Here is a 13,122-nt window from a genome sequence, read left to right on the forward strand (position 1 = left end):
CCATTTCAATTAATTATTCAATTACACATAATCAGCAGCATGCATGTCATGACTGTTGGGTCTGTTGGTTTTATATTACTCTACTACACCTGCTAGTAAATTATTTGCCATGTAGAAATATAAATTTATTCCCAAAACAAGGATTGATCTGGTTAGTGATGTTGGACTGCTATTATTTTGGACACAACTGTACCTCTCAGCATTTACATTATATAAAAACAAATAAAACAAACTATAACTATCCTTTCAGCATTTTTATGCTTTTTACACAGCGATGACTACCATCAAACTAAAAAGAGTATCAATATGAAAATTCAATAAAGAAAATAGTCAAAACAAGGAAAAAGAGGCTATTAGTTTCAGCGACTTTGAAAAGCTGGCTTGGATATTATATGATGTCCTTCAAAGGGTTCTGCTGAAACCATTTTAAGCCTTTTTTTTTTTTTTCTTAAACAGGGAAGAGATACCAAAGGAACCCTGAGGAAATATAATTGCAACACTACTCAGGGAACCCCCCTTCCAAATTTACCCCTTTTTTGGTTTAGAAGATTATTCTTGTTTACAATTGTGTCAACAAGACCAGATATGAGAGGAAATCTCTCAGAAGGACATTTAAAAAAAAACAAAAAGGCAAGCAAAAGAATTAAGAATTTTTCTGAAAGGACACACCCTTGGATGCTTCTCCTATAAACCTACCAAGCACTGCGAGCCCTCAGTTTTGTAACAAGCAATACAGGGTAAGGAATGGAAGAAGTTGTGGGTTGTATCCTGTACTCCAAAATATGCAGTTTACATGTATGTCAAATTCATAGACCCTGGGTTATAAGACTGTACCTTCAGGTGGTTGGACACTGGCAAGGCTTTTGAGAATATGACCCCAGGGCACCTCCCTATAACCCTATCCCGCTCAGTCCTCAGTTTTTTACTACTGTAGTGTCTTCTTCCTTACAAAGAAAGTACTCTTGGCCCAATTTATTATGTAATCTTTGAATTCTTCAACCAAAGCTTCATCAACTCTTCAACTAATACAACAATGGAAGCAGTGATCCGGATTGGCACAACCTTGGTAAAACATTGTGAGCCCTACCCTGACGTCCCCAAAAAATGAATGAGAAGGGTGGGCAAAAACTAGGCAAAACAGAACTGTGCCAACAGGCTCAACAACAAGAAGGGTCTATAGATCCAAACCAGGGTGCCGCTAAAAGAACCTTACAGATGAAGGCTGCATCTGCAGAAGATTGGACATCCACCTTGAAGAACATTAAAAAGGTACAAACAGCAGACCAGGTAGCTGCCTTACAAGGCTGGGCTACAGATGTCTTGTACTGGAATTTTGATCTACATGTAGATATAGTGGTAAAGATACTGGAATGCCCAGGAAACTCCCACCAATCTGGTGGAATGGGCACATAAAATCACAGGAGGAGAATTGACCTTGAGAGTGTGAGCTCTAGCGATCAGATTTATTATCCATCTTGTGATGGTGGACTTGGAAGCAGGGTGGTCCTGAGGGCAGGACAAAGAGAAATAGTCTTCCTGATCAAAGCTGCTGCCTTGAGATAGACTTATAGCTCCAACTACAATCAGGCAGTGAAGTGAAATTTCCTTTGGGTGCTTTGAGGCAGGGAACAAGGAAGGACAATGTCTTCATTGAGGTGGAAGACTGATACTACTTTAGGAAGAAAGGATGGCTTCAGGAAAGAATACTTTAAAGAGAGCCACCAACTGAAAGACATGTCTGACAGATGTGATAGCAAACTTTTTGGCCACTTTGCAGGAGGTGCCATCTAAGGGGATATCCCTGATGGGTTCAAAGGGTGGTTTCTGTAAGGAAGAGAAAACCAAGTTAAGATCCCAAGGAACACAGGGTGCTGCATGCCTTTAAAACCAGAGACTGAGAAGCAGGATAGAACAGAAGGACCTAGGACAGCAGGTCTGGCCTGTTGGGAGGAGGGCAGGGGTCATCTAGTAGTCTGAGTAAGTTGGTTTACCAGGCTTTTTCTCTTGCTCTATCTTGTGGAGCAGATGAAGTAGAATTTGCACTAAGGGGGTAGCCAGTGCTAAAAGTCTTGGGCCTGGCCACAAACAGGCAGTATGTTGTTGAATTTGGAGAGGCCAGGATGTCAATATGCAAGATCTCCATCTTTGACATATGTTGAAGATGTCTGGGTGAAATGCCCATTCCCTCTAATCCAGGCTGTGGAAACTGAGGTAATCTGCTTTCCAGTTATTCACTCCGCTGTCCAATCCCTTTAACCTTCTGCAGAATATCAGTCTGTCCCTGATGTTTTTCCTGGAGAGAAGTGGCTTCTTTGCTGCCCTTCATGACACCAGGCCATCCTCCAAATGTCTTTGCCTCACTGTACGTGCAGATGCACGCACACCTGCCTGCTGCTATTCCCGAGCAAGCTCTGCAAAGGCGGTGCCCCGATCCCGTAGCTGAATCAACTTTACAAGACGGTCCTGGCACTTACTGGACTTTATTGGGCACCCTAAAGCCTCCTTTAAAACAACTGAACCTCTGTTCTTGAAGTTCACGATGATCCAATAAATGGTTGATTTAGGTGCAATATTAGTAGCAGCAATATCCTGTTGATTCCCTTTTTGTGCAAATCAATGATGACTGCACGTGTTTCCTTGCAGGCAAATTAATGTGTGTGTCATTCTTAAAGCTTGTGGCCAAGGCTGTAGGTCCAGGGTAAGACAAGTACCCCCGCTAGCCTTTGGTAACCGGTTTGAAGAGAATCCTCTGAACCTGTCCTATAGGTGTACTGGCACAATTACTCCCTGGACAAGAGATGGCTCAGGGCATTCTGTAAATGTTACTGTCCTTTGGCAGATTTTGGTTGATTTAAGAGAAGAAAGCGTTGAAGAGGTAGAGTTTTGAACTCTATTTTGTACCCCTTTGAAACCACCAATTGAATCCACAGGTCTGGGACATCTGTGACCCAGAGTGAAGAAAACTGCAATAAAAGTCTCACCGTCTTGAAGAGTGAGGGATGAGGGCTTTGGGAAAGACTCTGTGGGTTTTGTGGCCCAAGTCTTAGGCTGAAAGAAGGTGCTGAGCTTACGGTTAGATTTTTAAACCTGATAAAGCAGTGAGATGCTGTGTGTTTTTAAAAGGTAAAAGGGGAAGGGGGGGGAGGTATGGGAGGTTGAATTTTACATGGTTGGGAAGAATTTTCCCTCTTCTCTCTGACATCTTTGATGAATTTGCCAAGTGCCTCACCAAAGAGACATCAATTGGCACACATATGAAGTGTCTTTTTACAGACAGCTTTAGGTGACCAGGCTTTGAGCCTCAAGATTATGCATGTGTGAATGTAGATTGGAGCCATTGAAATTGTTCTGCTGTTTTGTGGATGCCCCACAACTAGTAATGACCCACATTTTTAGACAGATAGTAATTGCTCAGCTAAAGCACGGCCCTGAAATACAGGATTGCATTGGTTGTTCATTGCACTAGTCCAGTTAGCTGCAGTTTGACAAACTGCAGTGATACTTAGTTGCAATGCTGGGTCTGCAAAGTGTAAAGAGAGCCTTTAAGTGTATCTCAAACCTCCTATCTGCAGAAACTTTATATGAAGCAACATGCTTGAGACTGAAAGGACAGGATCAACTACCATAATAGATGACTTTTTAGTGAACTTTTTCCACTGGACAGAGCTCTACAATGATTTTCAGAGAGGAGTGAGCATCTTTTCTGGATTGATTCAACTGTCATAAATTGCCCATACAATGTTTCATGCAAAGGGGATGTCTTTAGATTTAGAAGGTCTCTTTTTACACAGAGATATAGCAAGACATAGGATTAAGCTTGGCTTTTGTGCACAGCATATCCATACTGGCATATTGCATGAAGCTGCAAGCTCAGGCGTATAAGAGGCAGAAGAGGCTCTAACACTACCTCCGGGTTCTCTTTATTCCCTCTTTTATCTCCACCTCTCCTAGGCAGGGCATATTGGGATGCAAAGGATTCTGGTGTTTTGGAGCCCTAGACAGTGATGAATGCATTAAAGCAGCTGGCTGTCTGAGAAATTGTGACACAGATGCGGAAAAACTGGCCTTAGTCAGGTAGGCAGCTTAATGCATGCTATAAATAGAATTAGAATCAAATGCAGAGACCAGAGTTAAAATCAGATGCTGCTCCAAGGGAAAAGGCTCTAAAGAAAGCAACATCACTCTAAGGCTGAGTGTTGTGCAGGCCTTCGCCAGAGTGAATGTTTGTCTGAGTTTTTGCTGTGGCTCCCTTTCAGCTAGTCTCAACGATAGCCAACGGTGAGGGTATACGGAGTGTGGAATATAGGGTAGGCATATCCAAGAAACAATACGCAGCGAACTGGGTGCAGACTATCCTCTAGCAAAGACCTCATGGCAAAAAGGGTGGGAGAAAGTCCTGAGTACCTCATAAGGGGTCTAGGCAGAAAATGCGGTAACGTGTGCAAGATGTGGTGTGATGCAACACCTGGTCATCCACATAAGACTATGTGTGGTTAGTTTTAGCACCAAGTTTGAAAAGTGTACACTGCAAAGTGAATACGTTTCAAACATAGAATTGTTTTTTTAGAATAACGGTCAAAGATACAGGGTGACCCTGCCTTACTGGTCCAATACACTGGTCCCTATATAGGGTCCAGGCTTCGACTGTCACAGTGGGCATACCCCTGAAGGGGTCCTAAGGGTCAGTGTTTCATAGGGATGCACCACGACCCTGGACCAGCATAGAACCCTGCAGCTAACTATGCACGTTGCACAAAGTGCAGAGGTGACCCCCCCTGAAGGATCCAGTGCCTGAAGCAATATTACAGGCCATTACCACAGTGTGGGATCTTGGTACAGCTCCGAAAGTTTTACCAAGGTTGCAACAATCTGGATCACAGCTTCCATTGTTGTATTAGTAGGCAGTGAAGTGTTGACTGAAGCATTGATTGAAGAGTTAAAAGAAAAAATAATAAAGCAATTAAGCTAAGAGTAATTTGTACGGGAGATGAGAGCCATCACCTTAGGATATCAGCAAAAAAACCCCAAAAAAAACCAGAAGACAGACAGCGTGGGGTAAGGTTATAGAGAGGTGCCCAGGGGCATGTCCTAAAAAGCTTTGCTAGTGTCCAATCATCTGAAGTTACGAGCCTACAACCCAGAGTCTATGAATATCAAGCCTGAGTCCTGTACTGAATGCTTATAAATATACCAGTGTGATGTAATTGCAGACCTAGCAAGTTTTGTATATAACCTATGGACTATGAACACAATTCCTGTACTGTTGGATTAATATAAGATTTATACAAAAAATTTACTAATACAACATCAAATAATATGTTTTGACATCTTGCATTTCTGAGATAGCTTGATAGCAACTTTCTTTACTTCACGTGCCTTAAAACGATAGCCAGGGTAAAAGAAATAGAAGACCTAGTCTAATCACATCTTCAGAGGCCCGTGCTCCTACTTCCACTGCCGTCCAGTGCTGCAGCCACTGTAACTCTCTTCAGCATTCAACACTTTGAGGAGTGCCTGGTGCTTGTGTCCCCTACACTGTACTGTGGTTCCATCCTCTGACCCCCTACATCACCACATACGGGTTAAAGGTTGAACCACCTCAAATTCTGGAGAGACTGCAGTGCTTAACAGAGAAATGGTAAAAGACAAAGCCCCCTGGAGTAGTGAGTATAGTAGCTCTATCACAAACTTTCCTATAGGCCCAACAGAATTTCTTTAAGGGGATGCTGGATGATGTTACATCATCTTGAACAGAAATAGTAGCAACTCTACTGCAATTTCAGCAGCAGTTCTACATCACTCTTAGCCCTCTCCAGGAAGTGAGGTGGAACCAGAAACATTGTTCAGGTCACCAGATATAAAGAGAGGCAAGTAAAAGGAGAATAGCACTGATATCATAGAAATGGGAACATGGAGGAGTGCACAATTTACTGTCCAAAAATGCTTTTTGCCTGGAGATCAACTTTAACTAACCTTCAAGCTTTCCATCAGGGCAGCAGATGAGTCCTCTCTTGCATTACCCTGGACTGCCCAGGCATTAGCACTGCTGGAATTATTTACTTGGCGCCAACTGTTCTCTGTGGATGGAGCCACAGATAGGTAGTCTAGTCCAAAGCCACCCATTGCTGGAAAACAAGGGTGAAGACACATTTAGCAAAGGTAACAACATAATTATCTTTCAACAGTGTGTCATAACGAACAGATATTTACCTGGTTTGTCGCTCTTCCACCGGTCAGCTGCTCTTCGATCTCGGCTGTCTGGGGTTCCAATAGGCCCAAAGTTGGAAAAGGGCTGGGAGGTGTGATTATGGGTGGGTGGAGAGCTGGGCAAGCTGCTTGGATTAGAGGAGTGAGGTGATTGGCTGGCTGGTGTAGAGTGATCTGTTGGAGAAAGGAATAAGCTATTTATTACGCAGCAACAAGTACTACATTTGTATTGCATTTTTAATTCCCTTGACCTCCCCTCAGATAATAAAATTGTGCTTTAAAGTGTTACTAAACCCAAGACCCTGCATTCACTATATCTGGTCTTCCACAGAACATAGAACATGGACACATGCAATTATTTTAGTATATATAAACTGCTAAACACCTTTTCTCATCAGCATTTAGAGCAGTCTTGTGACTTCAACTGAGCACTGGTTAAAGCTTGTTAAAGTTTTCTTTTCACATTAGGAGGATGCAAAACCCCTGACCTCTGTCTGGACAGTGATGATTGGCCCTGTGCTGATCACATGCACTTTCCAAAAAAAAACCTCCTCTCTAGAAATACACACTAAACTGAGCATGTGCAGAAGGGCTACAGGTTCAGTCTGTCTTAGCAACGTGGACATTTGAACAAGAGGAGGGGCAGAGAAGTCAAGATCAAACAGCCTTTTTACACAATGCAGAGGATTAACCCCTTGGGTTCCACAGTGAGAACAAGCATGCTTTACTGCATATACAGACTGATTTTACTGTTGTGGGTTTAGTAACACTTTAAAGAGAAAACATTCATTAACAGGGCAACAAAAGCAAGCAATTGTCACAAAGAACAGTAATAAACTGTTAAACTCTGGCTGAAAAGAAAGGGGGTGATGTGCATAATGGTTTAGGCCAGGGGTCCTCAAACTTTTTAAACAGGGGGCCAGTTCACTGTTCCTCAGACCGTTGGAGGGCCGGACTATAGTTAAAAAAACAAAAAAAACAAAAACAAAAAAAAACTATGAACAAATGCGGACACAGTACAGGAGATGACCAGAGACTGCGGACATACAACGGCGGCGGGAATACTGCGCCGGACGCTCCATAAGACGCACAGACATTTCCCCCGAAGTGTGTCTTATGGAGCGAAATATATGGTAAATGCAGGACACCTTGTTGGTTCAGATCTGTGTACAATGTAAAGAGGGGGGAGGGGGGGAGAGAGGAGGGGGGGGGGAGAGAGGAGGGGGGAGAGAGGAGGGGGGGGGAGAGAGGAGGGGGGAGAGAGGAGGGGGGAGAGAGGAGGGGGGGGGAGAGAGGGGGGGGGAGAGAGAGGGGGGGTAGAGGGGGAGAGAGAGGGGGGGGTAGAGGGGGGGAGAGAGGGGGGGGAGAGAGGGGGGGGGAGAGGGGGGGAAGAGAGGAAGGGGGGAGAGAGAGGAAGGGGGGGGGAGAGAGAGGAAGGGGGGGGGGAGAGAGAGGAAGGGGGGGGGAGAGAGAGGAAGGGGGGGGGAGAGAGAGAGGAAGGGGGGGGGGGAGAGAGAGGAAGGGGGGGAGAGAGGAAGGGGGGGGAGAGAGGAAGGGGGGGGGAGAGAGGAAGGGGGGGGAGAGAGGAAGGGGGGGGAGAGAGGAAGGGGGGGGGAGAGAGAGGAAGGGGGGAGAGAGAGGAAGGGGGGAGAGAGGAAGGGGGGGGAGAGAGGAAGGGGGAGAGAGAGAGGAAGGGGGGAGAGAGAGGAAGGGGGAGAGAGAGAGGAAGGGGGGAGAGAGAGAGGAAGGGGGAGAGAGAGAGGAAGGGGGGAGAGAGAGAGGAAGGGGGGAGAGAGAGAGGAAGGGGGGAGAGAGAGAGGAAGGGGGGAGAGAGAGAGGAAGGGGGAGAGAGAGAGAGGAAGGGGGAGAGAGAGAGAGGAAGGGGGAGAGAGAGAGAGGAAGGGGGAGAGAGAGAGAGGAAGGGGGAGAGAGAGAGAGGAAGGGGGAGAGAGAGAGAGGAAGGGGGAGAGAGGGAGGGAGGAGATTGATCATCTATTGCACTTATCTAGGGTCCGTGGCCGTGATACCAAACATGCAGCGATGGAGTCTCCTCTCTTGCTCCCCCTCTTCATGGTCAGCTCTAGGTTTCGCCCTCTGGCCGTGATGGTTGCATGCACTGATCAGAATAGATGGCTGGCTGGCTGCAGAGAGGCCAGGTGAGTGGTGCGGGTTCATAACCCGAGCCCACGTTCCCCTGTTCTAGAATTGCTGATCCCGCCCTCCTGCCTCCCGCCCGAGCTCTCCCGACCTGCCAAACCCTAGTCCCTTGCTTCGCGGCAGATACGCCCCTGTCCAGCGGGCCGGATAAATGTCCTTGGCGGGCCGCATGTGGCCCGTAGGCCGTAGTTTGAGGACTCCTGGTTTAGGCCTTTCATATTTACTTGCTACAGATATTTGTGAAGCAAAATAGTGCATGGGCTTTGCTGTTCCTTTCTAAGTCTGACCAGACAGAGATGTACTCTGTGGACAGATTCTCTATGTGGCTTACCCTGTCTTCTCAGCAGCTTTTGTGCCAACATAAATGAGATCTGATATTTCGGCACTAGATACAGAATCTACAAATCTGTATTTGAATTCAGCAAGGAACAAATGGAAACGTAAAAATCCAATGTGTCAAAAATTACTTTTAGGGAAGTGATACATTTTATGTATAGTGATAAACACATTCAGACACATGCAGTAAGTGATATCCCTTGTCCAATGACTGTAGTAAGGTCACATTTTCTAGTAGGGATGCACCAAAATTTTGGTGGTCGAAACGTTTAGGCTGAAAACATCCCTTTTGGCCGTCAGCCGAAATTAAAAAAAAAAAAGAAAAAAAAAAGAGCACTGATACAGGTGCTGAAAAAAAACCCCGCCCCTCCCCCCTTGGTAGTTCTCAGCCTTACTTGAGAAACCAACGAGCGATCCCGGTGCTGGGCATAGAGGTGAGTGAAGGAAAGATGGCCTCCACTCATCTCTATGCCCTTGGAAGACCAAAGTGATGTCACTTCCGGTTCCAGCCAATGTTTTTTTTTTTTTAAAGCACCAGATCAATGCTTTTTTTTTTTTGATCCAATGCTTTACATTACAGAGGAAACCCCATATCTCTCCATGAAGAGGACCTGTCACTAATTATTTCTATCACAAGCGATGCATGCATTTTTTGTGATGAGAAAAGTGATTTTTTTTTTTTTTTTAAAGGGACAGTGCAAAAAAACAAAAAGCAAAAAACCCCCATTAAATAAATAATACAAAAAAAAGTTTAAAGTGCCCCCGTTCCCCCCCCGTGCTCGCACTTAGTGCTGAATGCATACGTAGGCCATGCCCACGTATGTAAATGGTGTTCAAACCATACACGCGAGGCATCGCCACGAACATCAGAGCAAGAGCAATAGTTCTTGCACTAGACCTCCTCTGTAACTTTACACTGCTAACCTGTAGACATTTTCAAAGCATCACCCATGCAGATTTTTAAGTACAGCAGTTTCACGCCATTCCATGAGCGTGCGCAATTTTAAAGCGTGACATGTTGGGTATCTATTTACTCGCCGTAACATCCTTTCATATTTTCCAAAAAATTGGAGTATATAGTTTTTTTTAATCAAAGTGTATTTTTTTCCCAAAAATATATATTTATTTTTAAAAACTGCGCATTTCGGTTTTCGGCCAAATGCATTTTGAATTTTCGTTTTCGGCAACAGAATTTTCATATAAGTGCACCACTACTTTCTAGCACTGCTTTTATAAGATTTCTAGATTGTAAGCTCTAACGAGCAGAGCCAACAGTTTCCTCTTGTACCAAATTGTATTGTAACTGTAATGTCTACCTTCATTTTGTAAAGCGTTGTGCAAACGGTTGGCGCTATATAACTCCTGTATAATAATAATTTAATTACATATTCTTAGTTATTTAAGATTTGATTAGATAGAGACAGAAAATATACCAAAAACAAAGGAGTCATGAACAAAATGTGGAATCTGCCACTGCTACCATCTACTTGGTCATTATCAGGCTGTTAAGATGCCATTCCTCTTTGAATATTTGGCGTCATTGTCCCACAATAAGTAAGCAGATGATTTACCTTTTTAATCTATACAAAGCAAAAATTGCTAAGCATCAAAACACAAAAATAAATTACTATTTATGAATTAATTTTTCTTGCACCATTGTCAGGGTAACTAAGTTAATCTCTGTCCACTTACCTGAGCTGGCTGGAAGCGATGGAGACCAAGGTTTACCCTCAAACAGGGAGTAAAGAGATGTCTCCTGTTGTCCAAAAGGTGGACATGACTCTGGCTTTGTGCTGCTGCATGGTGGTTTGCCATACACCTCGTTAAACACGCTGTTACTTGGGAACCTCTCCTGCAGAAGTCAGATTACAAAAAGGTTAAAGTACTAGATACAAAACCTGGATAAGTCTAAACATCTCCTGACTCCTCTAACACATGTCTCCAAATGCCCTCCCTTACCTGGCTCAGTGAAAATCCAGTAAGTGAGAGGAAAGAGGGGGGCTGGGATATCAGCTCAGATGGCTTTTCCAGAAGAGACTTCTCCAAAAGAAAGAGAAAGAGAATTCACTGCCAGATCCAATTATAGTGGCATGAAAAATGCAATCTGGTATTATTGCATAATCTGGGTGGGATTTAGTGGAAAAATGGACTTCACTTAAGACCATCAAATCTTGCCAAGGTGTCAGGCACTCACGATATAGAGGATACCTGACCGTTTTCATAGGTCATCGTTGAAAACTAACATAGGTTGACTAAATGTAACAGTCCTACATTTATGCACACATTTACAGTACATATCTTTTTGGCAAAAATAGGTAACAAAGCAAAAAACTGAGGTAGAAAAATTCATTTTTGACTTACCAGAAAATTCCATATTTTGGAGTACAGAACACAAAATGTGTAGTCAGACCACAGGTTTCATACAGTTAACTTCAAGTGATTGGACATGGGCAAAAGCTTTGCTAGGAATGCCTCCCTCCCAGTTTGTACCAAGCAATAAGAAGGAACAGAGAAGAAAGGGACCTGTGTCCTGTACTGTACGCCAAGATATGGAATTTACAGAAAAATGTCCCATTACCTTAATCCTACAGTACAGGACGCAAGAAGTGTAATCATACTGAGCCATCCCCAAATCTGGAGGCCATGATGTCCACCCCATTTCTACCAGAGCACCAGGAATATAGGAGGGTAAAAGGACCCCTACCCAGAGTCCAGGCCTTGGCAATTCATAAAGTCTGCCTGCCAATTTTGCACTCCTGGTATATAGATGGCCAATAGCGTTGAAACGTGGTTCTCCACTTAACAGAGAATCAGGCATGCCTTGTTGAACGCTGCCTAACTTATGGTTCCCCCTAATTGAGTCTGGAATGAAACTGAGGGAAGGGGCCACCTCAAAAGGAGATCACTATGAGATCTAGAACCAACATGCAAAATTGAGTCAAGGAATGCCTTCGTTCAGTTTTGGGGACGTGAATAGGTTTAAGTAAGGCCGTTGTGCCTGATGTTGATTCAGGGAAGCCCACAAGTCTACCTGTCTATGAGGTGAAGCTGGTAGATTGGAGGTTATGAATCAAGGAGAGAGCAGGGATATTTAATTTAGTAGAATCCACTACTGGAACAGATTGGAAGAAAACTCAGTAAAGAGTTTGGAAGCAAAAAATATTGTCGTTATTTGGCCAATCCTCATGCAAGCCACAGATAACTTACATGTGAAGATTAAAGGTCATTTTAGACTTCATCAGGAGTTTAAATCCTGTAGAATAATAATTAAGGCCTATAAGAGCTTATTTTGGCTGATTCTGGTGTTGTTAGACTAGGATGCACTGCATCATAAAATGCAGACGGTGAACAGTCCGTAGGATCCTGCATCCTTATCCTCAATTACTTCTTCAAAAAAGGTTAGGAGGATCAAGGTCATATTCCTGAAAAGATTCAGGTGGCTGAGAGGCAGAAGGGTGCTTTTTGGCTTTGGACAGCGAAGGTTTCAGAAAGGCAGCGTTTCCAAAAGAAATCCGACAGCTGTAATAAAATCTGCTGTAGACAGATAAGCAATTTGCCACATGCCTGAAAGGGAGCTAGAATTAGAGCAAGAGAGCTGTGTTAATATTGGGCTTTGCTCAGGGCAGGAAATCAGCTATCACCTTGATCATTTTCTGGTTTCCTCTGTGCTGTCTACAGTCCAAATTCTTTTAGGCCCCTTTTTTCCATCTCCTCTGTGCTTTGTCTCTGCCACTGCTAAGTGAGTGGACCCCCTGTGGAGTTCTGGATGCAGAATTAAAGGTATTTGAATGTACGGGAAAGGATCCGGTATAACCCAGGCGCTGATAGATGTCCTGTGTCTGCATCTCTGGAGAAGATGGTACCGAGAGGCAAACGTACTTCTTTTGTTTTCAGCTAAAATGCACCAGTAGGAAGGCGATAACAACTACATAACCACTCAAGCGGCAATGTGTGTGGGAAAACACTTGCCAAAGTCAAAAAGGGAAACAATTCTTTGGGACATTTACCAGAGGGGGATATAACACACTAAGTGAAATAACATCCCACAAGTAAAATAGGACACGATCACAAATACAGGAAAACCCTATCTAACCATATCCATGCCGCAGGTTCCCGAAGGGGACCAAACTTCAGCCTTCACAATGGCCATACCCCTGAAGGGGTCTTCAGGGTCTAGGTGCCATAGGAATGGACCACGGCCAAGGACTTATGCAATAAGCAGTTGGATCTTGATAGAAGTATCATTCGAAGTAGTGAAGAAAAATAACAGAATCGGTCAAGAAAAGAATAAGAGGTCCATCACCTAAGGATACTAATAAAAAAAACAAAAAACTAAAGTCCGATGGATTGGTTGGAATTATAGGAGGGTGCACTAAGGGGAATGTACCCAGCAAAGGTTTTGCCATTGTCCAAATAGCTTGA

The 13,122-nt window shown here is 44.0% G+C and overlaps 1 protein-coding gene across 5 annotated transcripts in view; it reads right to left on the reverse strand.

The window, feature by feature from the left end:
• Positions 1-13,122, reverse strand: part of SMG7 (SMG7 nonsense mediated mRNA decay factor) — a 121,827-nt gene that overhangs the window by 3,958 nt on the left and 104,747 nt on the right. For 2 of the 5 annotated variants that reach the window (XM_089683978.1, XM_089683976.1), the window contains 4 exons: positions 10,660-10,737; positions 10,393-10,552; positions 6,211-6,381; positions 5,974-6,125 (listed from right to left, as the gene is read on the reverse strand). In XM_089683978.1, coding sequence (XP_089540104.1) covers positions 5,974-6,125; positions 6,211-6,381; positions 10,393-10,552; positions 10,660-10,737 — 561 coding nt within the window. Of the gene's footprint in view, positions 1-5,973; positions 6,126-6,210; positions 6,382-10,392; positions 10,553-10,659; positions 10,741-13,122 lie in introns of all 5 variants that reach the window. The other 3 variants (XM_089683979.1, XM_089683977.1, XM_089683975.1) reach the window with 2 other exon arrangements.

The sequence above is a fragment of the Staurois parvus genome, unplaced genomic scaffold, assembly GCF_062004578.1.
Source record: "Staurois parvus isolate SC_StPar_1 unplaced genomic scaffold, SC_StPar_1.0 ptg000332l, whole genome shotgun sequence".
NCBI lineage: Eukaryota > Metazoa > Chordata > Amphibia > Anura > Ranidae > Staurois > Staurois parvus.